Here is a 27,508-nt window from a genome sequence, read left to right on the forward strand (position 1 = left end):
TCACGTCACCAATTTTCTGGCTCCGAGCCAGACCATTCCAGCTCCGAGCACGACGGAATAAGATCAATCATGCACCGTGCTGAATGGTGTCTCATTACATACATACTTGTTTGTGATTGGCGGATAGCTGTTAATTAGAAGAAAAGATGACCTGGACCATGTATGGTATAAGTACCCATATGAGCGTTATTTGCCTTAAGATATTGATACAAAATGATAATAATTCTTTCTTCTAAAGAGCTTAATGAATACCTTAATTTAAATTTTTATTATATCTTTTTTGTTCGTGTTTTATGATAAATTAAGTTTATTTAATTGTAATATATGAAATTCAATTTAATGTTAGAACTTGGAACTACTTTAACATTTGGTAAAGTTCTCGATCGGATTATAAATTATTTTTCCATCGTATTTAGGTACTTCAATTAGAGCTTTGTTAGCGGTGTTAGAAAATGGCCACTATGACTACTGAACTAAGTATCTAAAAATATTAAAAAGAAATCATGAGCCATTCAGCATTACAAAAGCTTTGACCAAAGTCCAAAACATGAATATGAACATCTTGTGAGGTCACATTTATCCCCTTGGAACAACCGCACTAACATTAACTGGACATTCTCCTCAAATCAATAAAGGGTTGTTCACTTAATGTTTGGATATTGATAGGCACACTGACAAGGGTCTGCAAGTTCTTTGACGGCATTGCCGGTGTCCTTTATCGGATTTAGGGTTGTCACATGTGAGATTTGGAACCGCAATTTTGGTATAATGTCTCGTTAATTGTGTGTATGCGGGATTAACTATAGAACATCAGCTTAGTTTATTAAATTGTTTTGTGTGATTAATGAATATGCTTAAGTTTGTAATTTTGACGCATTTAAAATATCATTACTGCGAGATAAAAAATAATTTCCATGTTCATATAATTCAGTACTCAAATTAATAAAGCATTTGACCCAAAGCATAAGGCACATAAATAATATGAAACTATCTAAATCATTCTACATCGAACAACTAGACAATGATAACACAACCCAGAATTTCACAGTTTTCACAAAAGAAACAGTATACGCAAACACGTTACATCCTAGTTTACACCTACCTCATCCATTACTTGTTCGTTTTACACGAGTACCAACCCTACCACCATGTGTAGCCCCTTGTGAATAAATAAAAGCTCAATTTGTACCAGTCACCACTCCAAAATGAACTCTGTCGATTCGACGAAATCGCTCCGATGATCAAAGACTAATTCGATAGCTTTTGACTGGGGAAGTGTAGTTGAAATCGATTTTGATGTAAGTACAATTTGCATGCGACTTGCGGGGGTGCTCTCGCTTTATTACGTTTCTTTGGAGATTAAGCGACTTGTGCGATTAAGAAATAACTTTTAGTAAAGCATTTACAGCTAGCAGACTAACGTGTAATGTGTACTTCTTTAAACGTTGGGAAAAACCTACAAAAATGCAAATCCATTGAAAAAATTTTCAAAAGTTTGAAATTGTTTTGCATTTACCTATTAATAAAAAAATACAAAACTTCGTAACATTTAAATTTAGCGGATAAAGTTACAACTTAATATTTCACCTCTATAAAAATTGTCCCTTTAAGTTCCACATATTATCTAAAATTTAGTAAACATTCGCACGTTCCCTGTATTTTTAATAGAAACCACAAACCGCACATTGTTTGCCGTGTTCGGATTCCGTTTATTATGCAGACACGAACACGACTGACCAGCACAGTTTCAATTTGGCCCTAACATGAAGCAATATACTTAAACTTGCATTGAAAAAAAAAACAATAAATTAAAGCCCCAGTTATTGCCTAGTTATGTATTTAAAATTACAACCGTGAAGTGCGAGACTAATGAATTTTATTGTTTTCCATTAACTAACTACATTTTAATAAAATTCCAATCGATTCAGCAACAAAGCGAGCGAGCACACACAACATAATTAATTTGGAATCCGTTTTAAATTCAAATTCATTCCAATCGAATAGGCATCGCAATAAAATCGGAACGCGATCGGAATTCAAATGTTTTTTTGAAATCGGAATCCCGCATTCCACATTTAAATAATGAAGATCCGAAGATCAATCTTTCCGGGTCGGACGGAATATCGGAAGGATTCCGGGTACGTTGGTCGGCGGGAGGAAATTATGTCGAACCAATGAAATTAGAGCCCCCTCGTTGTGGCTCGATGCATTATTGAATTGTGTGGGGACCGCGCTTCCATACTTACCTAATGATAATTGTGTTCAAACGAATGCTATTTATACGGCATACGCTGGTTAAATTGTTTCTTTATGGCGATTTACATTTGTTTATGCTGATCGGGGTAATTGGATTGAATTGATGCTTTGCGTCACAGGTGACTAGTAATGGTCGTAAATATATTTTTTTAATAGACCATGATTCGGGACGAATTGAGCCACGCTTCTTGTATACAAGAATTTTAAACTTTTAACATCACGTTAGAACAATATTTTGTTCGTAAAATTACTCAATTGAAAAAACCGTAGTGTAGGCTTTATAATTTTTCTTTGGTTTTGGTTTGGCATGTGTGTATGACGAGTACACATGGTACGTGACATCAATATTATAAAACATTAAAGCATTAAGAACGCTGCGATAACGCAAGTAAAGCAGCGGTCCGAAACTTAGCTTTAGCGCAACAAAAACAACACTAATAAATAAACAATATACAAAAAAAAACATTACAACAACATATCACACCGCCATACATATTGATGAGATGTAAAACGCATATCGATTTGAAACATATCAATTCGCGCGTGTTTGTCCGTATGTATGTACACATATATTTGACTTGTCACTAGGGGAGGTGTGAGTATCGCGTGTCACGTTGTCCGTCTGTCCGTTGGGATGTGGTTATAGTGGTTGGATAAGCGATTACTGTATTAACTTCACCCCGAGTCAATATTATGTTTATTGTGTAAGTATTCGTTCAGAGGCGAAGGCGATTATTGTATTACTAGAACTGGAGTCAAACTTTTATTTATTGAATTAGTCGTTTCGTTCACAAGCTAAGTTCAGTTTTAGGTCATTTGAATCGTCGGAATTAGACTAAGATATCTACGAAATTGATATAGATAATTAAGATCTATTTGAGGGTGTAGGTATTAATGATCTACTCCAATTGGATCAATCAATCCATCAATTTGAAAATTATTTGTATGAAGTTATAGAACACACACCTACCTCTACAATAAATAAATAAAGGTTATTTACAGGTTTTTTTGAACTAATTCTCATGTTTCATCACCTTTTCGTCTACTAATTCTCATGTCTATTAAATCTGGTTTAAATAAATCATTATAATTAACATCGAATGATGCATATTCTCGAAGTTAAACTTCTATAGGCGCGTTAAGAATAAAATTTCAAGGTCGCGTCATATCAATACGTCACGTCATGGAGTAAGGCGACGATTTTGGTATCTTTGAATCTTTCAAAGAAGTTTCACTTACGACACGTGTGCTTGGCACACGCGCTCATTTTTTATCATTAACATTGTAACTAAGTAAAAATCACCGGGGGCCGTATGACCTCTTATTTTCAGACGGTTTACGCCGTGAATTGAACTGACTGGCATTGCACAATACGGCCCCAAATCGTTATCCGCTAATCGCTCTGCTCGTCACTTAACTCCAACTGTCCCTAGCGACTAGACACCATTAACTATTTCACGTGGTAACTGGTAATCACCGCTTTCATGTGGGAAATGTACGTCCATTCCGTTTGAATAAGACCACAGTAATTGATTATGTTTGTATTTTTATCGCCCTTCGTGCATTTAATACGCTTTTTTTATTATTTATTTCAATACGTTTTTAACTGTAATTATGAGCTTTATACGAGTGTTGTATTTACACTTGCATGTTTGTTTCTTTTTTCATAAAAAAAGACAAAAACATTTTTTCATTAATTATGATTTACATATCAATTTCAATATTCATATTTATTACTTCCGCTTTATCATTATTTAATGTACCTTTACATTGACCGGAAGATATCGCTATACTGTCGATAAGTTGTTTTTAATATCACTTTTATTTTCTCATGACTATGAGCATGAATTGTAAACATTTTTTTTTAACATTCCATAGTTTTTTTTTAACAAGAGTTGCATACGTATTACGTATTACATACAAAAAACGATTTTTAAAAAATAGACACCAAACACAGAACCGAAACGCAAATGCTACCGTAACCTACATAATATTCCCAAAATAATTGCGTGACCTGTCCCTTTTATTGTAAAAAGTGTAAAATAAAATAAAAAGCACACGAATTGATGACTCACCGGGAAACCCCCGTGATTCAGCAGCTAATCAAAACTATATTATCGCTAATGTTTGTACAAAAAAGGCAATTTAATTCTATTTGAGCGTGGTGTAAAAACTTATGATCGTTGTTTTGGTCGGACAGAAGCATGTTTTTGATATCGCATTTTATATAGTCAAATGTGTTTTGAAATTATTTAAAACTTATTTTACAATAAACACAAAATATAATTGTTAAACTATACAGGAAATAAATCTTAATTTATCTTCAAGTTATAATGCGCAATCACCAAATACCTACTATAAACTTATAAATAAACGACTTTCGACGATCATCCCTAACATCACGATTCAAAAATAAACAACCAAAACATTCAATTGACACTGCAAACAAACAGACACATCACTCATCGCCGTATAAATTAATATTGATAAGGCATTGTACACACGCGTCACTGTATCAACAAGTTAGATTCATCTCGCCTCTATTGTGTTGTGAATGTGTACAATACCTAACAATAACGGTAAACCGTACATTCATACAAATACATTGAACCGAATTATGTGTGTTCTAGATTTTTTTTCGGTTATTGAAATAACGAGGTACCTAATATAGATCCTACGGAAAAATACAGTACGGGCTGAGAACTTTCGCGTTTTTAGCAATAGACGGTAAAGGAATCTTAGTTTAGCAACCTGTAAGAAATGCCTCTTCTACGTGAGTTGACTTTGATTTTAAAGAAATGAAAAGAACTGAAGTAGTTCATTAACGTAGTTACGTTAATGAATAACGCTAAAATATGGCATTTATTTATAGTTAATTTAACCTTAATCCTCACAACATTCAAGCTTAAGCATCTAAAACACTACCTTCTTACTAGCCAACATTTACAACCAAAATTAACTACAGTCAAATGAAATACATTCGAGTGGCAATTGAATCGAACTATTAACCCTAAAAGGCAGCCTAGGCGTAATTATGTCAACCCTAAACATGCCGCTAAATATTTAACACGCGCACACGCACGCAAACACCCACATTATAATAGACTCAATTATTAATACACCTAGGGCCGATTTCACCACTTACTGATAATAACCCCGATTAGGTTAAGCCTATTTGACACTTTATGAGGTTTATTTTCATACATTATTTGTCATTTTAACTGACAGATAAGCTAAACAGAACTCATAACTTTTATCTATAGTTGTGATCGCGGCCACTAATTTTCAAAACGTTCTACATTAAACCAATCAGAGTAAAGAAGGTCATGATTACACTTTATTATAGAAGGTAAAAGGTAAATATATATGACCGTCAGGCGTCAACACTTAGCAAAAAAGGTATGTGTAACGATTTATGATAGTATTATTTATAATAAATCTATTATGTGTATTAAAAGTAACTTAATAGTGTATGCTTTGTCTAGAGTACATTTTTTACTCTTTTCCATCCTCACTACTGATACGTCTATCCTTTCAGCGTGTATACCTATTTTTCGGTTTATGCCTATTTAATGACAGTTTTTAAAACATTGGTTCAACGTAAAATAACAGTACGTAAAACCGAATACACCTCTCATCCCCTTTCCCACCCTGACGAACAAACATACGCGCAATTAAAAATACGCTCCAACTTGGTGGGTACCACTCTTTAATGACTCTTTGCGTATTTGTTCAAAATTTTAGGGTTCTTACAACCGTATTTATGTGCCTTTGTTTTTGTGAATTGAGTTCTTTTGTGCAGAACAAAAGAATCAGTTTAGAGTGAGCGATAACAATTTATCCGCTTTTCACGACACGTTTTACAGTATCAAGTGAGTCACTTCATCTACCTACTTGCTTTAATGTCTGCTTCTATAATCCTGAATTGCACCAAAACAAAAAGATTTACGATTTTCAAGTGAAAAAGTTGATAACCCATGAAAATTGGATACATTCTTCCCTCTCCTTATTTGCCACTCAAAACATGAGGAAACATTATATTATTTTCTTTGCTAATTACCCTATATTAGTTATTTTGTTTATAAATTATAATTATAATTTATAAACAAATTATGAATATTTAAAAAGTCATTTATAATAATGAAACCAGTCCTTTGCTAACTGGTTCGGAAAACCGCCAGAATCCTATCGATTATAGGTAATCTTTTCATATTACGTACATTAAATTTTACAAAATAATATGAATCATATGAATACAAATATGATTTTGAGTTTTTGATTAAGTGTTAGAATTTCTTAGCAACTATTTGGTAACAAATTGACACAATATTTAGTCTCACCCTTCGATGATTATACCTTTACATTATTTGCTCCTTGTCTCGCGGGTACCTGTTAAAAAGAGGAATGCAAACAGTAGCTCAGCGTGTACAGACTAAACTGTTATGTTTGTTTATCTGTTAGTATGCACGTGTTTATCAATTGGTACTTGCTTGAATGAATCGTTTCATTTTGTCAATCATTCTAGATTTATGATCTTCATTACAATTGCAGTGAGATGTTTGGACGGTCTAATTAATATTGTAGGTATGCTTATAATTAATTATTAACATTATGATTAATGAAAAGACAGCAATGATTTTACTGATGTTATGCAAATACGCCTAAGGGCCGATTTTTCAATGCCCAGATAAACAGTCTAATAACTACCCCTCGAATAGATTTATTCAATTGCTTATCTAACTCATAACGGCTCGCCTATTTTTCAATCGTGATTTATTTGATGAATAACTATCTGACCAAATATTTCCATATTGGCAGCTCTGCTCTTGGAGTGGCGAAACAAACATATTAAATTAGTCAGGTTAGAGCGGGATAGAGTCAACTTGCAATATGTCAACAACCGTCATTATGACTCACGTCAGGAGTGCATTTTAAGTTTATCTTGTGTTCTATGATTGTTGATTATTGTTTTGATTCGAGTAAAGAGTTTTGATTAAATTTGTGTTAAAATTTATATATTTTACGATTAGAGTAAGATCCCAGAGCGATAAGACATAACTTATTTTCTAAAAGATGAAACTTTAAGTTCTCAGTAGTGTCTCATGTACTTTGTATACCTGCGTGATTGTGAAGTTTGCCCAGTGACACCTGGGCAGGTACCAGGTGAGAAAGGTGACTAAAAATAAGAGTTACTTTACTTAAATTTAGATGGCTGATTTTTAGATATATTTTATAGAATATCATTCTCAAATGGTATCGCAAGTATCAGACACTTTTCATGGACCAAAACTTTAGTCAGACGCTTTAAAGCTCCACCAAAAATAAATAAACTTTACTTATTTTTTATGTCTGATTTTTTAATATGTTATCAACATAACTATTACAAAATTATATTTAATCAGTCAGACAAATTGGAATGACCAAAAATCCACTAAACACAAAAAATATTCAGCCGTGAGTACGAACGCGAGAGCACTATATTATGAGCATGCGTGTCAGAGGGAAGAATGTAAATATTCCAAAAAGTACTTACTGCTTTCGATAAAATATTTCTGCATCTCTTTTCAAATAAAATGAATTTCAACATTAAGGTAATAATTAATAATTATTAAAATTAAAATAATTTATTGCATATATTCGGTAAATTATTTTTTAGCATAGAACCTCCACCTTTTTGTTTTAGGATGAAAAAGAAAATAGTGTGACAGGCTTAGTGCTAGACAAAGTGGTAAAGTCACGTATCGATAAAAATACAATAATTATAATATCTATCTTTTTCATCCCTAATGCGTTTCAGAGCGAGTGAGACGTCCATAGTAACACAATATACAGATACATACAGTAAGGAAACTTCATACAAAACGTCCGAAATGGCTCACGCGCACAAGCAAGCGTGTTTACGAGTATCCTAAGGGTATTGAGGGGGATCGATAGTAGCGCGTAACACATCCACAGATTTTGAATAACAAAGATACGTAGTATAGAAAACAGTTAAAAGTAATGTCAATTCACATTAAATAAATATCGATTCTTTCAGTTTGTAGCCCTTTCAATAAATATATTTGTACATACCGTATCTGACTACAAGTTAAAAAGAGACTATTTTTAAATTTCTATAGATAATATGGCAGCATGAGTTTTAAATTATGTTGACATATTTTCTCTCAAAATGATAGCTACAAATAGTCACTATTAGCCTATTAGGAGTCCAGTCTGTTTAAAGATCGCATCTATTTTTTACGCAATCTAGAAGAGCACAAAAATCTAAAAAATGGAAACCTTAAAAAATATTGTTTAAATTTATGTGCATAATTGCGTAAATATTAGGGAAGAAAAAGATAGATATTATAATTATTGTATTTTTATCGATACGTGACTTTACCACTTTGTCAAGCACTAAGCCTGTCACACTATTTTCTTTTTCATCCTAAAACAAAAAGGTGGAGGTTCTATGCTAAAAAATAATTTACCGAATATATGCAATAAATTATTTTAATTTTAATAATTATTAATTATTACCTTAATGTTGAAATTCATTTTATTTGAAAAGAGATGCAGAAATATTTTATCGAAAGCAGTAAGTACTTTTTGGAATATTTACATTCTTCCCTCTGACACGCATGCTCATATAGTGCTCTCGCGTTCGTACTCACGGCTGAATATTTTTTGTGTTTAGTGGATTTTTGGTCATTCCAATTTGTCTGACTGATTAAATATAATTTTGTAATAGTTATGTTGATAACATATTAAAAAATCAGACATTAAAAAATAAGTAAAGTTTATTTATTTTTGGTGGAGCTTTAAAGCGTCTGACAAAAGTTTTGGTCCATGAAAAGTGTCTGATACTTGCGATACCATTTGAGAATGATATTCTATAAAATATATCTAAAAATCAGCCATCTAAATTTAAGTAAAGTAACTCTTATTTTTAGTCATCTTTCTCACCTGGTACCTTCCCAGGTGTCACTGGGCAAACTTCACAAACACGCAGGTATACAAAGTACATGAGACACTACTGAGAACTTAAAGTTTCATCTTTTAGAAAATAAGTTATGTCTTATCGCTCTGGGATCTTGGACTAGATGGAAACGACATAAAGGCAGCGTCCGGCAAATTTTCAATGGCATGATCATCAGTAGGTACTATCAAAAACATCAATAATTTCAATATGATTTTAATTTATAATTATTTTATAGAAAGAGGCTTTATTGTAAAAATTGTACGCTCTATGTTAATACATACGAAAATATCCCAAATTTGACGCGTCAGTTGTCAACTCAAACGTCTAATCGTCGAATAGCACGCTATCTGGCCGTTGGAGCAGCAGATAGATTTATTCCTCAAATAACGTAGTTATTCGATAGATAAGTCCTATTCGTCTATTGAAAAATTGAATATTTTGTTAACTGAAGAATAAAGTCTATCTAGCTGTTTATCTGGGCATTGAAAAATCGGCCCTAAGTCAAATTAACCTATTTAGGGCTGATTTTTCGAAATTGAAAAATCGGCCCTTATTGATTATAATGAACAAGAGCTCAGAGCTTTTAAACGATTTGAAAGTGTTACTACAAATCGACACTGAAATGAAGAATATAATAAAAGATACGATGTTATCCATTGGTATAAGATGGAATGTATTTATGCGACTCTGTAACTGTAAAATGTTAAGGCATGCTGTGCTCAATGCATAATATATTCAATATTCATCCCATACGTCTCAATATTGTTGTCTTGCTGTATTAAAATCGGTAGATTTATTCCATATCGTTAAGAACCCTACCTCATTACATTATTTCATTATTTTGGTACAAACGCTTTAAAAATCCCAATTAATTCAAAGCCGAAAACACAAAACCGAAAACGTGGTGCTCATTAAAATAATTTGAAACAAAACATCTGTCTGCGTCGATTAAAAAGTATTAATTGAACAGTAGGTATGCATGTACCAATATTATGGTAGTTATAATACACGCGGCAAACAGTAATAAGATCGTACGCTTGTGTGTGTTAAATACCTTGTTATACGTGTAGACACGAACTCGCAGACGTGTGCGTGATATCCGCGCTTTACGTGTGTGCTGTGCGCACAGAGCGTTGTGTCATGGTGTGTGTGAGAGAGAGCGTGTGTGAGTGTTTGTGTGTGTGCGTTAGGGACGTTCACCTGTTCGGTGTTCGCAATTCGATAAATGCTTACCTATATTGTTGTGCTTGTTAAATACGCTCTCGATAATTATTGAGTCCAGTATCCGTTCGAAATGCTGAATGTAGCTACGTATTCAATGTATAAAACGAATTGGCATGTACTGGATTTAATATGAAGTTTCAATGTAATAATTTTTGGTTCAACTGAGTTATCGAAGCTATCAAATGTCCTAAATTATTTAATATTTTTTTGGGATACATGCTCTACACGAGGATCCTAATACATTTACATAAGAAAGAGTGTAAACGTAACTACATAATTATAGCCTAAATTCTGTTTTCATATTCTGCAAGGGCAAAAGTTGAAAATCATATCTCGCTTCATTATTTTTTCAATATTATGGTTTATGCTTCTTCCATGCAGACCAATTGGCAAATATTAAAGTTAAGATCTTCGCAAATGATATATGTACGTACATATTATTTATTACCATAAATTATTTACCACCTACAATAGGCATGACGACAGTATCCATAAATGATCCTATTAGTGTTTTTAAGGGAAAATGTATAATAAATAAATTCAATATAGTGACTTAAAAATCTTAAAAACACTAAGATTAATGAGATTATCAATAAAATAAAACATTGAAATTCTGCAGTTGGCCATCTTGACTAAAACACGCGTGACGTCACGCTTAAGTAAACAACTCACGTCAGATGTATTTTGTTGTTATGAATATGTTGAGAATACGCATTTTTATTTATTTTCTATTGTTTCACGTATGCTTTATCGACTCAGAACAGAAATATAATTGCGAATTCACGAATACGTGGTTTCGGGGTTCTCCGCGCCAACTTTATACAATCATTTCTTATTATTTTCTCGCTTGAAATAATAACTAACACATTTTTGAGCATTATTTTAATGTGGATTCACACTGCAATACTGCACACCACTTATAAATTCGTTTCTATTTAACACATGTTAAATAAATATTTTTTAATTTTCTTCGCAATGCATACAAATAATTACGTATTTACTAAAAAGTGACGTCACGCTTACGCCATGACACCTCCGAGCTGTTTGGCACAGTTGATAAATATTTTTTGAAAAATGGCTTTTATCTTCGTTAAATTTAAGTATATTACCGAAATATAGGGTTTTTCTTGTATAGTAAACGTATACACACATTATGGAAGAGGATTTCAAAATCTTTCGTCATGCCTAATAGGCATGACGACAGTATCCATAAATGATCCTATTAGTGTTTTTAAGGGAAAATGTATAATAAATAAATTCAATATAGTGACTTAAAAATCTTAAAAACACTAAGATTAATGAGATTATCAATAAAATAAAACATTGAAATTCTGCAGTTGGCCATCTTGACTAAAACACGCGTGACGTCACGCTTAAGTAAACAACTCACGTCAGATGTATTTTGTTGTTATGAATATGTTGAGAATACGCATTTTTATTTATTTTCTTTTGTTTCACGTATGCTTTATCGACTTAGAACAGAAATATAATTGCGAATTCACGAATACGTGGTTTCGGGGTTCTCCGCACCAACTTTATACAATCATTTCTTATTATTTTCTCGCTTGAAATAATTACTAACACATTTTTGAGCATTATTTTAATGTGGATTCACACTGCAATACTGCACACCACTTATAAATTCGTTTCTATTTAACACATGTTAAATAAATATTTTTTAATTTTCTTCGCAATGCATACAAATAATTACGTATTTACTAAAGAGTGACGTCACGCTTACGCCATGACACCTCCGAGCTGTTTGGCACAGTTGATAAATATTTTTTGAAAAATGGCTTTTATCTTCGTTAAATTTAAGTATATTACCGAAATATAGGGTTTTTCTTGTATAGTAAACGTATACACACATTATGGAAGAGGATTTCAAAATCTTTCGTCATGCCTATTACTCCACAATCAATAAGTATTAAATAGCAAATTTACCTATCCTCAAGAGATATAAGGAAAAATAAGCATTGAAATTGATACATACCTACTAATTATTTTTTTTTGTAAACATTGCCTTCTACGTTGTTTATTCTGAACACATAAGAAGTAGGCATTAAGTATGCACAATATAATATTTTTCTTAGTAAATTAGGCTTCCTAAACTTCTCAACACCTATATAAAACTTTTTTTTATAGATACCTACTGATGATTTGAAGATTATTATGACGGTGATAAATGGAAGACATTAAATTTTATTATAGTTTAATATTATAGGTAATAGGTATAAGAGCCAGCCAGACCAAGTCATCATTCAGTCCATTCTTAATCCTCCACCAGGAATCAAACCTTGTACCACTCTATTGAAACAACCGTTAACCGCTGTACCAAGGAGTTATTTATAACATAATAAGCAACATTGTTACACAGCATCAAGGCCGCTACAAAAGTGAAGAATACAGCAAAAAAAATATAATATCTACAAGATAAACAGAATTAATTAGTGATACAGATAAAAAACCGGCTCCGTGCAAACATTTCAATGATCCAATTCGTTTTATATTGATACCAGACTGAAATGTTGCCTAGACTAGCTATCGGTGCACCTGCGTTTCGTACACCGAGAGCCGACTCGAGATATCGTTCACTCATCTCATTGTATTTATTAGCGACACGAAAAAATATATTGAATGAAATTGACGCCATGAGCTGACTGTAGATATTTATTTCCGACACGAAAAATTATTATTGAATGGAATATGGACCGAGAGCCGACTGCGGATATCATAGAATCATCTAATTATATAAATTATTACCGAAACGAAAAAATAGACATTTACCAAGAGCTGATCGCGGATAACCTCCACTAATTTAATTACATTTATATTCAATGACGAAAAAAATACATTCAATGGAATATACACCGGGAGCTGACTGCTGATAACGTTCACTCATCTATTTAGTATTTATTTCCGAGGCGAAAAAATACATTGAATGCAAAATACACCAAGAGCTGCGGAAAACATCCAATTAATATTTATTAGGTACTTTATATTTATAGGGAACGTCACGTAAAAATAGATTGAATACAAATACACTGAAAGGTCATTGGGGTAAATGTTGTATTCATCTAATTTATATTTATTACGTCACTACAAAATACGAGAAAATTTAACGTGAAAAGCTCTATTCATATTTAAAGCTAATATTATTTTTAACCACAAATACCATCCATATACACATACATACTCTTTTACACATATCCGACTGGTTTACTGCTAATAATTTTTTTATTAAATGCCAAAAAAACAACTTGTGTTGAATTTTTACTACCTAACGTTAAAAAGTTGAGCAGAAATATTACCTTGAACGGGGAGGTATTACACCCTACAGAATCGACTGTATTTCTTGGGTTAACATTGGACGAGAAACTACAGTGGGGAGCCCATGTCAACACCGCTGCAGGTAAGCTCAGTTCAGCAGCATATGCAGTCCGAAAGGTAAGGCATCTCACCGATGAAGATACAGCTAGATTGGTTTATTTCAGCTACTTTCATAGTATTATGTCCTATGGAATTCTACTATGGGGCAGGGCAGCAGATATAGAAACTATATTTATCTTACAGAAAAGAGCCATTCGCTCTATATATAATTTACGTGCTCGGGACTCACTAAGAGATCTCTTTAAGAATACTGGTATACTTACTCTACCATCACAGTATATATTTAATAATATTTTGCATGTACACAAAAACGCCGACTTACACACAAGAGTAGGAGATAGACATTGTTATGGCACAAGGAACAGAAATAGAATTGAAATGCCATTTTTCCGATTAGCTAAAGTTAAAAATTCATTTATGGGTCAAGGTATACGCTTTTACAATAGAATTCCTCATAATATTAGAGAGTTTAGTAGTTCTAAATTTAAAACTTATATAAAAAATGTACTAGTTCAGAGAGCGTACTACAGTATTCAGGAATATATGGACGATAAAAACCCATGGAGGGTTGTCGCGTAAAAACCACAGGACAGTTCTTTGTAGGTATATTATGATATATTATGTATTTAGATATAAGTTACATATTATGTAATATCGACATGATTTTAAAAGAGCAACTATGGAGTTTCTTGCCGATTCTTCTCCATAGATCACTGCTTTCCGAATCGGTGGTAAATGTTAAAATAATTATGTAATGACGATTCGAAAGTGCTACTAAATAGTAGTCTAATTGAATAAATGAATGTTTGAGTTTTATACTAATATTATAAATGCGAAAGTAACTCTGTCTGTCTGTCTGTCTGTTACTCAATCACGCCTTAACTACTCAACCAATTTGCATGAAATTTGGTATAGAGATATTTTGATACCCGAGAAAGGACATAGGATAGGTCTATCCCGGAAATCCTACGGGAACAGGATTTTCTTTGAAAACGCGGGCGAAGCCGCGGGCGGAAAGCTAGTTTCTTATAAAATATACTGAGACGTCATTCTGGAAAGATTATAAGTATCATGACTATTATATTTTTAAATTTATGTTCAGAAACGATGCTACGAGAGCTCACGGTAAAAAGTGTTTGTATATTACTTTATTTCAAACATTACTGCTATAAAAACGCAACAAATTATAACAACTTTATATCCCAAATGCAGTTCTACAAAAACGTAGCGATATAAAACAACTCCTCGCAACTTCATATTTTATATTGTAACAAAAAACCCATTGTTAATTGCCTTCAAAATGTATGTTTGAAAAACAGTACAGTTACCAGTAAAATTAATTTAAAAGTAAACCTGTGCTGATGTAATTACGGAGTTTCCTGAAGGCATTATTTATAAAATACCCTCTTAAATTGCTAATTGATTTCCGCTTAAAAGCTCTTGTAAGAAATAATCGCGTTAAGGAAACCTTAAAATTATAAAATATTTAATTCCTATAATGGCTGACGTTACAAAAATTGGAACTTATAAATGGATATATTACAGTTTTATGATTGTTTTGTATTCATATACGTTACCACTAGCCATTCTCGATAAATAGGCTATCCAACAATGAAATAGTTTTTCAAATTTGACCAGCCCCCCTAGCCAAGTGGCTTTCTGTTAGCGTAGCGTTCAATAGAATAGACTACGAATGTATGAGATTGACGTAAGCTGTAGATACGTGTTTATCTACAGCCTACGTCAATCTCATACATTCGTAGTCTATTCTATTGAACGCTACGCTAACAGAAAGCCACTTGGCTAGGGGGGCAGTAGTTCCTGAGATTAGCGCGTTCAAACAAACAAACTCTTCAGCTACTATAATTTCATATAGATTATTATAGATAAACCAATAAAAACAAAACAATTACACTTTGCTCTAGTACCTGTATAATTTTAAACCATCGTTCATTTACAAAGTTGCCTTGTCAACTTTTTGTACAACCGCTGGCAGCCTTGAATTTGCCAAACCTATTAATAAATAAAACAATCATGATTTACGAATGGGTTTTTCCCATTTTGCCTGTGAAATACACGCAAAGGAAGTTTCGCTACTTTTTTTATAGCGTGGAAGAGTAATAATGGTACGTTCTATTAATTTGTGTTGTTTGAAAAAATCATTTTATTTAGGTTTTGAATTTTTATGCCGTGATTAAGTTGTTCAAAACACTATATTCGAAACTGTTTTTGTGCTTTTCTAACGCCCGATTCGCTAAACAGACTTTTTTTAATAAAACCTACAAGTGAACGATATCGAAGGCGGAAAGCTAGTAAAAACATTAATGAAATAAAATAAAATGAATTTAGTTTATCATTGCACATAATTAACAAAACAACCGAAAATGTATTATCATCAGTCTAGACGTTTCTTTTTGTTAAGAATAAAAAACTAGAAATAGACGAACGCTTGTAAACAAAATAAATTTGGGTTTATTCCACTCAGTTAACAATCAAGAGATTTCTGATTAAATATTTATTATTTATACTAGCTTCCGCCCGCGGCTTCGCCCGCGCAGTCAAAGAAAAAATCGCATAGTTCCCGTTCCCGTGGGATTTCCGGGATTGCGTCATTTTCCCGGGATAAAAAGTAGCCTATGTCCTTTCTCGGGTATCAAAATATCTCCATAAAAAATTTCATGAAAATTGGTTCAGTAGTTTAGGCGTGATAGAGTAACAGACAGACAGTATGGATTTGTTCAAAAATTTTAACAAAGTTGAAAATTAAAATTAAATTCTAAACTTATTAACTTCAAGCTTTTACAAACAACCAGGAAACAACTGTCAAACGTTTACTTAAAAAAATAAATAAAAAAAAACTTTTTCCCGCCACCCAGTTCACCTTATGCAAACCATAAACAACCGCAGAACATCTATTAACATTTCGTCAAGTTGTTACACTACGGTTGCCATGGCGACGTCTGTGGGAATTGTCTCTACGTCTGGGGCCCACATGAGTTGGCCATTTGGTGATCAATGTGGTGGCGCGGTTCTAGTGTTAGCGGGTAGCGGATACGAGACGAGATCACAAACACTGGCAAAAAAAAAAAAATTTTTGGGAAAAATTAATCGTATATGTATTGCTCGATTATGTCATCGGATTGATAGTAATTGTTGAAACATTTATTAGTCGCAACTCGCAACCTGCAACCGCAAAAAAAACTAAAATACCGAAAAAATAAATTTATTGCAGTTGATTGGTATTTCATGAATAAAAGAATATATTGGACCATTTTAGGTTTAAGTACTAGAAATTGCAGATATTTCTAAAAACAATAGATGAGTAATTTTAAATGGTACGGTACAATAAACAGTTAAATAAATATAGTTCTCCGCTAATCACCCGCTACCACTAGGTCCACCCGTACATCAAACAACAGCACTACTAGCGTCCCCGCAATGCGAAACAAATGCTTGCTTGCGTCACACGCGTGGCCTTGATCGGTTTGCGCCTCTTTAGCCCATTTTAAGTTTAATTAGCTCAGTTGCGAATTGCTAAATTATACGCGTAGGTAATAAGTACTTATTGTAATTTGTAATGTTAAATATTGTGACGCGTTGGGCGATTGAGCTTTTATGAAATGAAATGAAAATCTTAAAAGAAAATGAAATTCAATTTTTTTTAGTCTTCCCCCAAAGTTTTGGCATATCCAATAGGTAATCTAACCTGAATGCAATAAGAACTCCTTCAAGTTTACATTTAAATAAAAATATAGTATGTACCTATTGATGAAGCGGACATAATATATATTATATGGGTATAATAATAATAGGAGAGGTATGTGACATAATTCCCCTTGCGGAATATGGAGCAGATGCACTTTAAATATTTCACACACTTTTTCTTCTTAGAAAATAGATAGGTAAGTACCTAATGTTCTATTACCTACGAAATCCAAACTTGCATTTATCTTGCCCTGTCTGAATGAAAACTTCACGCTTCTACCACAATATACAGACACAACCAGTAGGGAAACTTCATACTTATCACAATTGACAGACATAAGAATCCTATACCCTTACGATTCACATAAGCACGCTTGCTTGTGTGCGTGAGCCATTTCGAACGTGTTGTATGAAGTTTCCCTACTGGTTGTAACTGTATGTGCTTCTACACTCATGTATTTACGAGAAGATCCAATATACATTTCCAACATTAAAAAAAACACAAACAAATCAACAAAACACCAACGTATCTTTGTACTAATGATGGAGAGGCATTACTTTTAACGACCCGTCTGAAACAATGGCGCCGATTATAACGACCGCCTATTTACATCCAAATTTCAGCGTTAACGTCAAGATAAATACATTTACATTTAAACAATTGCCGGTAAATTATTCTTCATAATTAAACCCCGTTGGACCCGTTTTAATTATACCATTTCTTGGCAATAAGTATAAATAAAACAACAAATTCTCCCTTGAATCTGATTGGAATTCACATCATTCATGCATATCACATAGCAGTTAAAAAATGTGCAAAAATTTTTTTATATTATGTAAATGTGAAACAAATTATTATATCATACGTTACAATAAAAAAACAGGAATCTGATATTTTTGCTCAGAAGCAAAATAAACTTGTTATAATAATGACTAACATCCTATTACCACTAAAACGTACACCCTTCCGCACAGCTTGTGCCTTGGCTCAAATCCTCTCATTCGAAATGACCTACTAAACTTCCACCGTTGAGAGCACAACTTTGTTACCGCACCTAATCACTTGTAGGCGATTATTGTTAATCCGGGCGGACCGCTTTGCCGCTTTTTATTTCTTAATTATTCTCAAATCGAACACTCGGCCCGATTTGACGCGGAAACGGCGCGGATTACGTAAGCCGTCGAAGATTTTTTATTGCGACATAAAATGAGGCACGCTGCCCACACTGGATTTAACTGGTTGTAGTAGGGCTGCTACGAAATAACATTATAAAGAGCAATCAATCTTAATAATACACTAAACGTAATGTACACAGAAGTGTACATAATATATAATGCATTCAGTTGCACCAAAAGTTCAAATCATAACTACCTACGTTGTATGATTGAAACTCAATATAAATGCAGAAATTTTGGACCAAATAAAATTATTTTCATACATTATTATTTATTAGGCAGATTATTATTAAATGACTCATAATCATCTATTACACAAAAATCTGTGATGTCTGTCCAACAATGAAAAGCAATATTGCAAATATTGCTTTTCACATTTCGAAAGCTCCATTTATTCTAAATATTTGCATAATTTATTTCATACGAACTCTTCTATTATATTCAGAAAATAAGAGGACAGAGGTATATTTCTCACAGATTTGTTGCGTTGAAAAAATAATTAACAGATGACTATGTATTATTGTATATAATTATTGTATATTACAGGGTAACATAAATATGAGTTTAAATTATCAATTCCTTCCGCTAAACAACATCGATTATAATATTACCTATACAAAATTATTGAAAACATCAACACTCATTTTATCATGCAAAAAGAAACGCTACCTATAAAATATAAATCCAATTGCATAGACTTTCCCCTACAAAGATTATCCCGATTTCATCTTACTGCCAACCCTAACCCGCCTATATTTTAACATAGACTCTGATAGGATATTACACGGTTCCGTACGTACTTACTTGTTAGTTTAATGATGGATGCTCGTTATTCAGAACGCGATGTTCACTGGACCGTAAATTTGTTTTAATGTCGTACCTATCGTTGTTATGTCGCACCAATCTTGATTAAACAACAAATAGATTTTGACCTTAAGAGTAGAAGAACATTTATTGAATAGGCAATAGCACTGCAATTATTAATCTTTTCTGTAATATAATAACAAACAGAATTACCATTTTAATAGTGCAATATAAAAATCTAATAAATGTTTATTCCTCTACTTGTAAAACGACAAAAAAATTTCAAAAATCCTATACTTTTTATCACAACATCTCTCGGTAACAGATAAAAATAAAGTTATATTAACTACATAATATTTCTCTTTTATTCATCTATCATTCCATCCTACACAGCCTTAACACTGTAAATATGAAAAATATGAAAAAAAACCGCTAAACAATAAATTGTTTTTATAAATTTTAATATCGCCTTCACGTATTTAACTCGTATTGTTTTATTAGCAATATTCCGTTTCACAATGGCCATTCATCACTGGCCGGGACTGTAAATATCAAATTAGGGTACATTGTAAACTTTTATTAACTCAACTCGGCCACGCTTCGCATTTCCCTTTGTTACAATAGTCCAACAATAAATAATAATCATTACTTTCAACTTTGACAGCCATCATTTACTGATAAAGCCAGGTAGGAAATGGCTTGAGATTTTTTTTAAAGGTTACCAATTTTTTGGGTGATTTTTCCGGTTTGGTTTTCTCAAGTTCTTTGAACAAAATGGGTCATGAAATGGTCATGTTTGAAATGTAATTACGGGTATGATATTTTTGTGGAATTTCATTGTAGAGAAATTGTCCTACAATATTTCTTTTCTTTTCTTCAAAGTTCCCAAATATCGCGTCATCAGTTTCTTAAGTCTCATATCTTGACTTGTAAACAGACTAAAGCCAATTCTTTGTTCACACAATAGATTTAACATGTAGAAGTTCCAAGTCAATCCATTCATTCCATTAGTCGTGATATTTTTTGCGCAGTCAAGGATTTTAGTTAATCTGATTATCCGGCTTGGATTAACCAAAACAACCTTTCTAATTCAGCATCAAAGCGTGTGTTTTTACACAATGAATGTATTTTAGGAGAGTTGAGAGGAATGTTAAACCGTGTGGAAACAGTCTAACAATTACATCATTGTTTAACCGTTTCAATTTATCTCTGTAGAGACCTGAATACTAATTAATGTGCAAAACTGAATTTCCACGTACTTTCACATCAGGTTTAGAAATTATCTTTTCTGTGTAATACCTACTCGCGGTAAACACTACTGGCAAATATCAGACTTATTTTTTTTATTATTTAATTTGAATAAGTAGTTCGCTTTGGGACTATGCAAAGCGTGCTTATTAATATGTAAAAAACTTCTGTTTAACTCTCCTCTATACAGTCTATAGGCTTTACCAAATATTCTAATTACTAAAGAATAGCCGAAATGCACAAACACAAGCTCATTACAAGAACAAAACTGCATAACAACCCTTCGATCGATCGAGTGGTCTCGCCAGCGAACTCGCCCAGTCTCCAAAGGCCCACACAAAAGAAATTCACACGGCGGGTGGTGAAATATCCAATGGACTCATGCTTGCATTGTGAGAGCTGTTGTTGGAACGAATTGTAAATCGGATCAGTGCCCGGTGACGCCCATCAAATTCGTCGAAACAATCGATGGGCCGCATTCAAAAGCCCGACATTATGCAACGCACAAAGGCCAAAGAAATTCCTTAAATAAAACCAACTTTCGTGAATCTTTTTGCGAGCATCCGCGTCGTAAATCAGTTGAGTAATGCCAGTAGATTCTTTTTTTTGTGTCGGTCAGCTGGACGATAAATAACTGTGTGAAAAGACTTTACTGTTACAGAATATTTAAATGGAGTATTAAATTCTTTTATTGTTTAGAGTTTAGACGGCCCGTCAGCCCGTGATATCGGCCTTTCAATGTAGCATTATGCAACGCGCTGTGAAGCATTGTTCGTCGAACGTAATGCGCGGAATTTTAAACGCAACAAATTCCTATACAATTTAGGTATGTATGTATTGTTAATTGAATATAATATTTTTTGCGAGAACATAAAAGCTTTTTATCAATTAATATCCAATTAAAACGAAACAAAGGCTAATTAATAAGGCGCATTCTACAGCGTAGCTAGGTACCCCGTACTGGGACAAAAGAAATGTAAGGAGGTATTAAGCTAGCGAGATGCGTGAACGCGTATTGTTCGGTATTGTGCTGCCAATGACAGATAAGAGGCGTAATGAGCGAGGAATCCACAATGGAATATCTCTGGTACACCGCTCCAGCTAAGCCACTTACTTTAATGTAATAGGCCTCGTGTACATGCCTTGAAAATAAAAGAGCAGCGAGATAGAGAAATTTCGTTATAGATAACTTGTTCTCCATAAATAGCGCAATTGTATAGTTACATATTCAATACTACGTTCGCTAGATGTTTTCAATTACAAAGTTAATTGTTTGAATTTCAAATCAATATATGACTAGACGAATAGTAAATTGGAAAATATTTACGTATGTCGTCATTCACGCTTAAAGTAAATCAAAAATTATTCCGTAAACGCGAAATATTTATGAAACAACACTGCATATTCGCACACTCTAGGTACATTCCCAGCCACCCAGACATCTCCTAATATCGAGTTAAGGCCGTGTACGCGGTCCGTGCGCTGTTTGGCTCAAATATGTGATTTTTCAAACCAGATTGTCCATCAACCACTTATCTTACAAACATATGAATTACTAATAATTTTAGGAAATTTTATTGTCTATATAGTTAGTTAAGAGTTTTTTTCAATTAATACAGTATTTGTGAATACCATCAAGATAACTGAGCCGATGATTACTTGATTTCGCTTTTAGTGTCAATTTCGAAGCTAAAAATATCTGAAATCGCTGACAGATCTAACACACAATTTTTTTTAACTAACTGCAAAAATCCTTATTAAAATAGTTAGTTAAAAGATTTTTTTATTTTGGACTCCTAACTTACGAAATTAAAATCCGAACAATGTGAATTTTTTTAGAAATTATAGTCGACAAAATGATTATTTTCACCAAGATATTTGACTTAGTTTAATATAATTTTTACATATTGCAATAAAAGAACGTCTTACTTATAAGATAAAATTTAAAAAATCAACTAAGGTACCTCTATTATTTTTCTAAAATTTTTTTTAAAGTACTATAAAACACTGCGCGCGACCCGATTAAAATCAGTCGGCAGCGAGCCTTTCCAGAGAGAGGACATGTTGCTCGGCGCTCTCCTGTGGACTTATGCTGTTCATAGTAAAAGGATAGCGCAAGCCGCGATCTATCGTAATAGATCGCGGAGATTTTGACTTGCGTTAAATTGAATAAGCCCTCTTAACGCTTGACACGATTATATCGCGCTACAAAAAGCTGAATTTAGCCGATAAAAAGCTGAAGCCAGAACAAGCCTCTCTTCACTTGCGCCACAGCTGCCCGACTGGTTTGTCCACTCTGGATTGATTTAACGTAAACGCACGATTGAACCTCCTTCGCGTTTATGATTGCCTGGTACTTCATTATCGATTAACCATCTTTACAGTATGTTTTTTTTACTTTTCGATAAATTTTTAAGATAACGAAAATTATGAAGTTTTAGTTTTTGTTACATTCGATTTTTTAACTTTATTTATGATTGGAAAATTTAACCAAAATTCTCCTGGAAATCACAATGTTCGTAGCCTAGCAACGTGATTACATATCATCAACCATGGTATTCCCAAATAATAAAAAAAAACATTTAAACTTTGCCCATAACTTACATCTAAGATAGTTAACTCATATCAAAAGAATAAACACAGAACAAAATAGAGAAATCAGCTACTACTATTAAAAATAGTGCAATTTTATTAATTTAATTATTATTGGGGGTCTTCAAGAGGAGAGTGAACAGGTACATTCTAGGGAAGCACGCTCCATCTTAGGCCACATCTCAGCTTACCATCAGGCGAGATCGTGGCCAAGCGCCAAAAAAAAAAAAAAAAAAAAAAATCAACAGTCCCAATTGTCTAAAAGTTCTAATATAAAGTTTGATTCACAGATGAAATATAGCCATAATATTAATTTTATGTTTATTGTATAGAATTGATAAATCTTATCAACATAATTCCAAAAATCAGCAAATCTATATCCTATGACCTAATGCGGCTAAATTTAGAGATTAGTGATTACATTGTCTGCATATTAATTTTGCATTGAAAAAGTATTTTATAAGTTGTCATTTCCTATGTTGATTGGGCCAGACGCCAGAGGAATAGGCTAACTATCCTATCGCTATAGACATCCATGATTTATATCATGTTTTAAAATTAAATTTATTATTTCAATATAATTTTATTATTCAACAGTATTTTAATGAGATTTATTGTTGCACAAATTTCATATGAAGCTGGAAGGAAGGATGGATGGATAAATATAAGGTCTAGGATGGGAGTATAGTGGCCAAGAGCCTGTATAAAAATGAAATGCTTGATTAATTATCATCAACAAACATAATTTTAAATTGATAATAATACATTTAAATTATTAAGATGCGAGGGAACTTTTAAGTGTGCAAGAAAAGGTAACTTTATGTGTTACTAGATTCCGCCCGCGACTCCGTCCGCGCGGAAAAATTAAGAAAAATTAAGATTTATTTTTTTTCTAGGTATTTTTCCCGGATAAAAAGTATCCTATTTTATGCCCAGGATAATAAGGAATAATTATACCAAGTTTCATAGAAATCGAACCGTTAGTTTTCACGTGATGCCTGAACATACAGACAGACAGACAAAAAAATTTTTAATCACATATTTGGGCTTGGTATCGATCCAGTAACCCCCTGCTATTTATTTTTTCAATATTTTCAATGTACAGAATTGACCCTTCTACAGATTTATTATATGTATAGATAGATAATACATTACAATTATTAAGAAGAGAGGGTGCTTTTAATGTGCAAGAAAAGGTAACTTTATGTGTTATAATATTTGTATAGTGTGTTATCAGTATTTATAATGTATAACTAGATACTAATTCAATATCCATTATTGAATGATCATCTTATTATTATTTTATAGAACTACTTCAAAATGTTGAATAGAAAATAATTTACTTAATTTTTTGTCAGCATCAAAGATTTTATATTATTTTAAGTAGGTAGTTATCTATAAAAATGTGGCATATTTTTTATGTATATTGCCTAATATACAAGATTATGAATTTGAAGAATTGAATGGACATTCTCAAAATTAATTATTTATCTCCTAATTACCGTAAAAATTAGACTTTTATGTACCATACAACCAAGAAAATATACAAGAGTGGAAAATAATACTTTTGAATACTTAGATACAATCTTTTATCTCTATGACCTTGACTAAATACCATTTGTAAATAAGTATGTTTTGTTTTTTATGGCCATGGTATCGCTCACAGATAGTTGGTAAAGGTTTTTTTTTTCATAGTAGGTATTTATGTTAAATTTAAATGTATACTGCCTAATAATGATTTGTAATTTTTATTGAATAATCGGGAGCACTAAGTGATCCTTTTAATCTATTTAATGTTTTAGGTATAGTACTTATTTTAGTACTGTTGTGTATTGTGTAAGTTATGTGTTTGATTTCATAATTTTTCATAACTATTTCTTTAGTTTTAGATTCTTCTCCATAGATCACTGCTTTCCGAATCGGTGGTAAATGTTAAAATAATTATGTAATGACGATTTGAAAGTGCTACTAAATAGTAGTCTAATTGAATAAATGAATGTTTGAGTTTTTGAGTTTAGTAATTGTTATAATATAAAGAAATTGATTATAAAATATTATGTTTCCTTGAATTGTGGAACCGTTTTCTTAAAAATGATATTATGTTTGATAACAAATGCTAATTAAATGAATGCTATATAAATAATGATGCAATCTTATCTATAATTCATGAAGCAAACTGAAAACACAACTTACCTGATATAAATGACAGATGTTCCATTGACAATCCTCCTCCAGCCAAGAGGCACAGTCACACTTTGAGGGAATTCACTTTGTGTAGTCCTCACTTCAGAAGTATCGTGCTGCGGCAAAATAGACGGCACCACCGCTAACACAACACCCTCTGCAGTCCGAACCAACTGCGAACCCTCATTCTCACTCCCTAACGACCTCACTTGATGATTCAGTATATTTATACTCTGATTCACTATAGACTGGTGCGATACACTCTGTTCTAACAAATGATAGTTCATATATTTGCCTAAATCTCTCTCACAGTTTGCACTATCACTTTGCACCGCATCACTGTTCAGGCCGGGCAGCGATTGCATCTCTGCTCCACATCTCTGGTAGCCCAAGTCACCAGACTCGAGCCCGCAACCGTACCCCTCTCTCTCCCACTCGTTTCTCTTGACTATCTGCTGTTCCACCTTATCATCGCCCCTCGCATCCTTCAGGTACTGCGGGTACTCGGGCCGAGCTTCGGACGCAAACTTATCCGGTTCGTTGTAATGCTTGTAGAAGCCCCTCTGCTCCTCGGCGCGAAAGTTCTTGATCGCGAGGTGCTGCGGGAGGTTCTCCTGCAGGTAGAGCGCGTCAAGCGGGTGGGCCTGGGGCGGCGTCTCCGCAGCGTCTAACTGGCACTGGCGGGCCTCCGCCACGTACACCAGCACGCGAGGGCCTCCAGCCCCGCCCGCTCGCGACGCGGCCACACTCGCGGGCTTGCCGGACATGTCGCACACACATCACACACATAAGACACCCACTCACTAGCTGAACGCGAACGCCGACGCTGGCGACCCGACTGACACGTTACTCCTCGCATCGCTTTCCAACCGTTCGTCGCTCGCGCCACGAACTCCGAACCACCACTGCACCATCCTTTCCTATTGTTTTTTTTTTGTCAATTGACAGCCAAAACAAACCTGACAGTTTTATGGCGGAGCCTCTTTCGACCCCATTGTACACTTAATTGCACCTCTAAAATTTACGAGGATAATAATTTTTCGCTCGCTACTGTTTTAGTTCAGTTAGTTAGGATCCATATTGACACTTCATGTAAAAAGGTCACCAAATAAAAATGTTTTTTTTTCCATCCAAACAATACACTGCACAAATATTCACTACACAAACAAAGATTATTAATTTCAAGTATTTACAAATCCCCTAATGCATGTTTTCGAAGTGTCGCCGAATATTAATTTTGTTTTAAAGGCTTACAATTGAATACGGACGAGCGACGAATGAAAGACTCTGAGCTATTAAATACGACTAATAGCTAAAGGTAGTTAATATGATTTCTTTTAAATGGTCCCATACAAGCTTTACAAGAGGTCGGGTTATATTTAGTTGAGGCTACTTCCAATGACAAAAGCAACCAATAATATCTTTTTGTGTTCGACCAGTCAAACATTTGATTGGTTTAAATTTACTGCTGTAATCGTATAGTAGCAAATTCCAGTTTTCGCTTTTAGTGTGAAAAGTATAGCATCAATTTTAGAAAGAGAAGAATAAAGCGAAAAGAGCCCTCTGTGTATATTTTATGTAAACGAATTCCGTCAATGTCAATGTATTCTGTTTTACCGACTCCAGTAATGTTGCTATGCATGCAACCCAAATTTTGCAATCCTCAAAATACTTCCTCGGGGTATTTTATATTTAAATTACACTTGCTTACAAAATGTACTTCTATGTAATTTTATTGCTTTATTTTTAAGAATAGATTTAAAAGTCAGGTGTGGGCTGCAGTAAAATAAAAATACACGATAAATCATTTTTATTTTATCCAAACAATGGTTACAATAATAATCTTTTCAACTGAAATCTGAATAGTATGGCGTGAATTTAAATCTACCATCACATTCAAAATTTAAAATATATTATTAAGTACTCTCATGATGAAAAAAAAATAAATTAAATTAATTTCAATTTAGT

The 27,508-nt window shown here is 33.3% G+C and overlaps 1 protein-coding gene across 3 annotated transcripts in view; it reads right to left on the bottom strand.

Moving 5' to 3' along the window:
* Positions 1-26,831, bottom strand: part of LOC123693377 — a 106,932-nt gene extending 80,101 nt beyond the window's left edge. For all 3 annotated transcript variants that reach the window (XM_045638450.1, XM_045638449.1, XM_045638451.1), the window contains exon 1: positions 25,550-26,831. In XM_045638450.1, the coding sequence (XP_045494406.1) occupies positions 25,550-26,307 (758 nt within the window). In that variant the 5' untranslated portion in view covers positions 26,308-26,831. The remainder of the gene's footprint in view (positions 1-25,549) is intronic.
* Between the last annotated feature and the right edge of the window lie 677 nt (positions 26,832-27,508).

The sequence above is a fragment of the Colias croceus genome, chromosome 7 (assembly GCF_905220415.1).
Source record: "Colias croceus chromosome 7, ilColCroc2.1".
Taxonomy (NCBI): domain Eukaryota; kingdom Metazoa; phylum Arthropoda; class Insecta; order Lepidoptera; family Pieridae; genus Colias; species Colias croceus.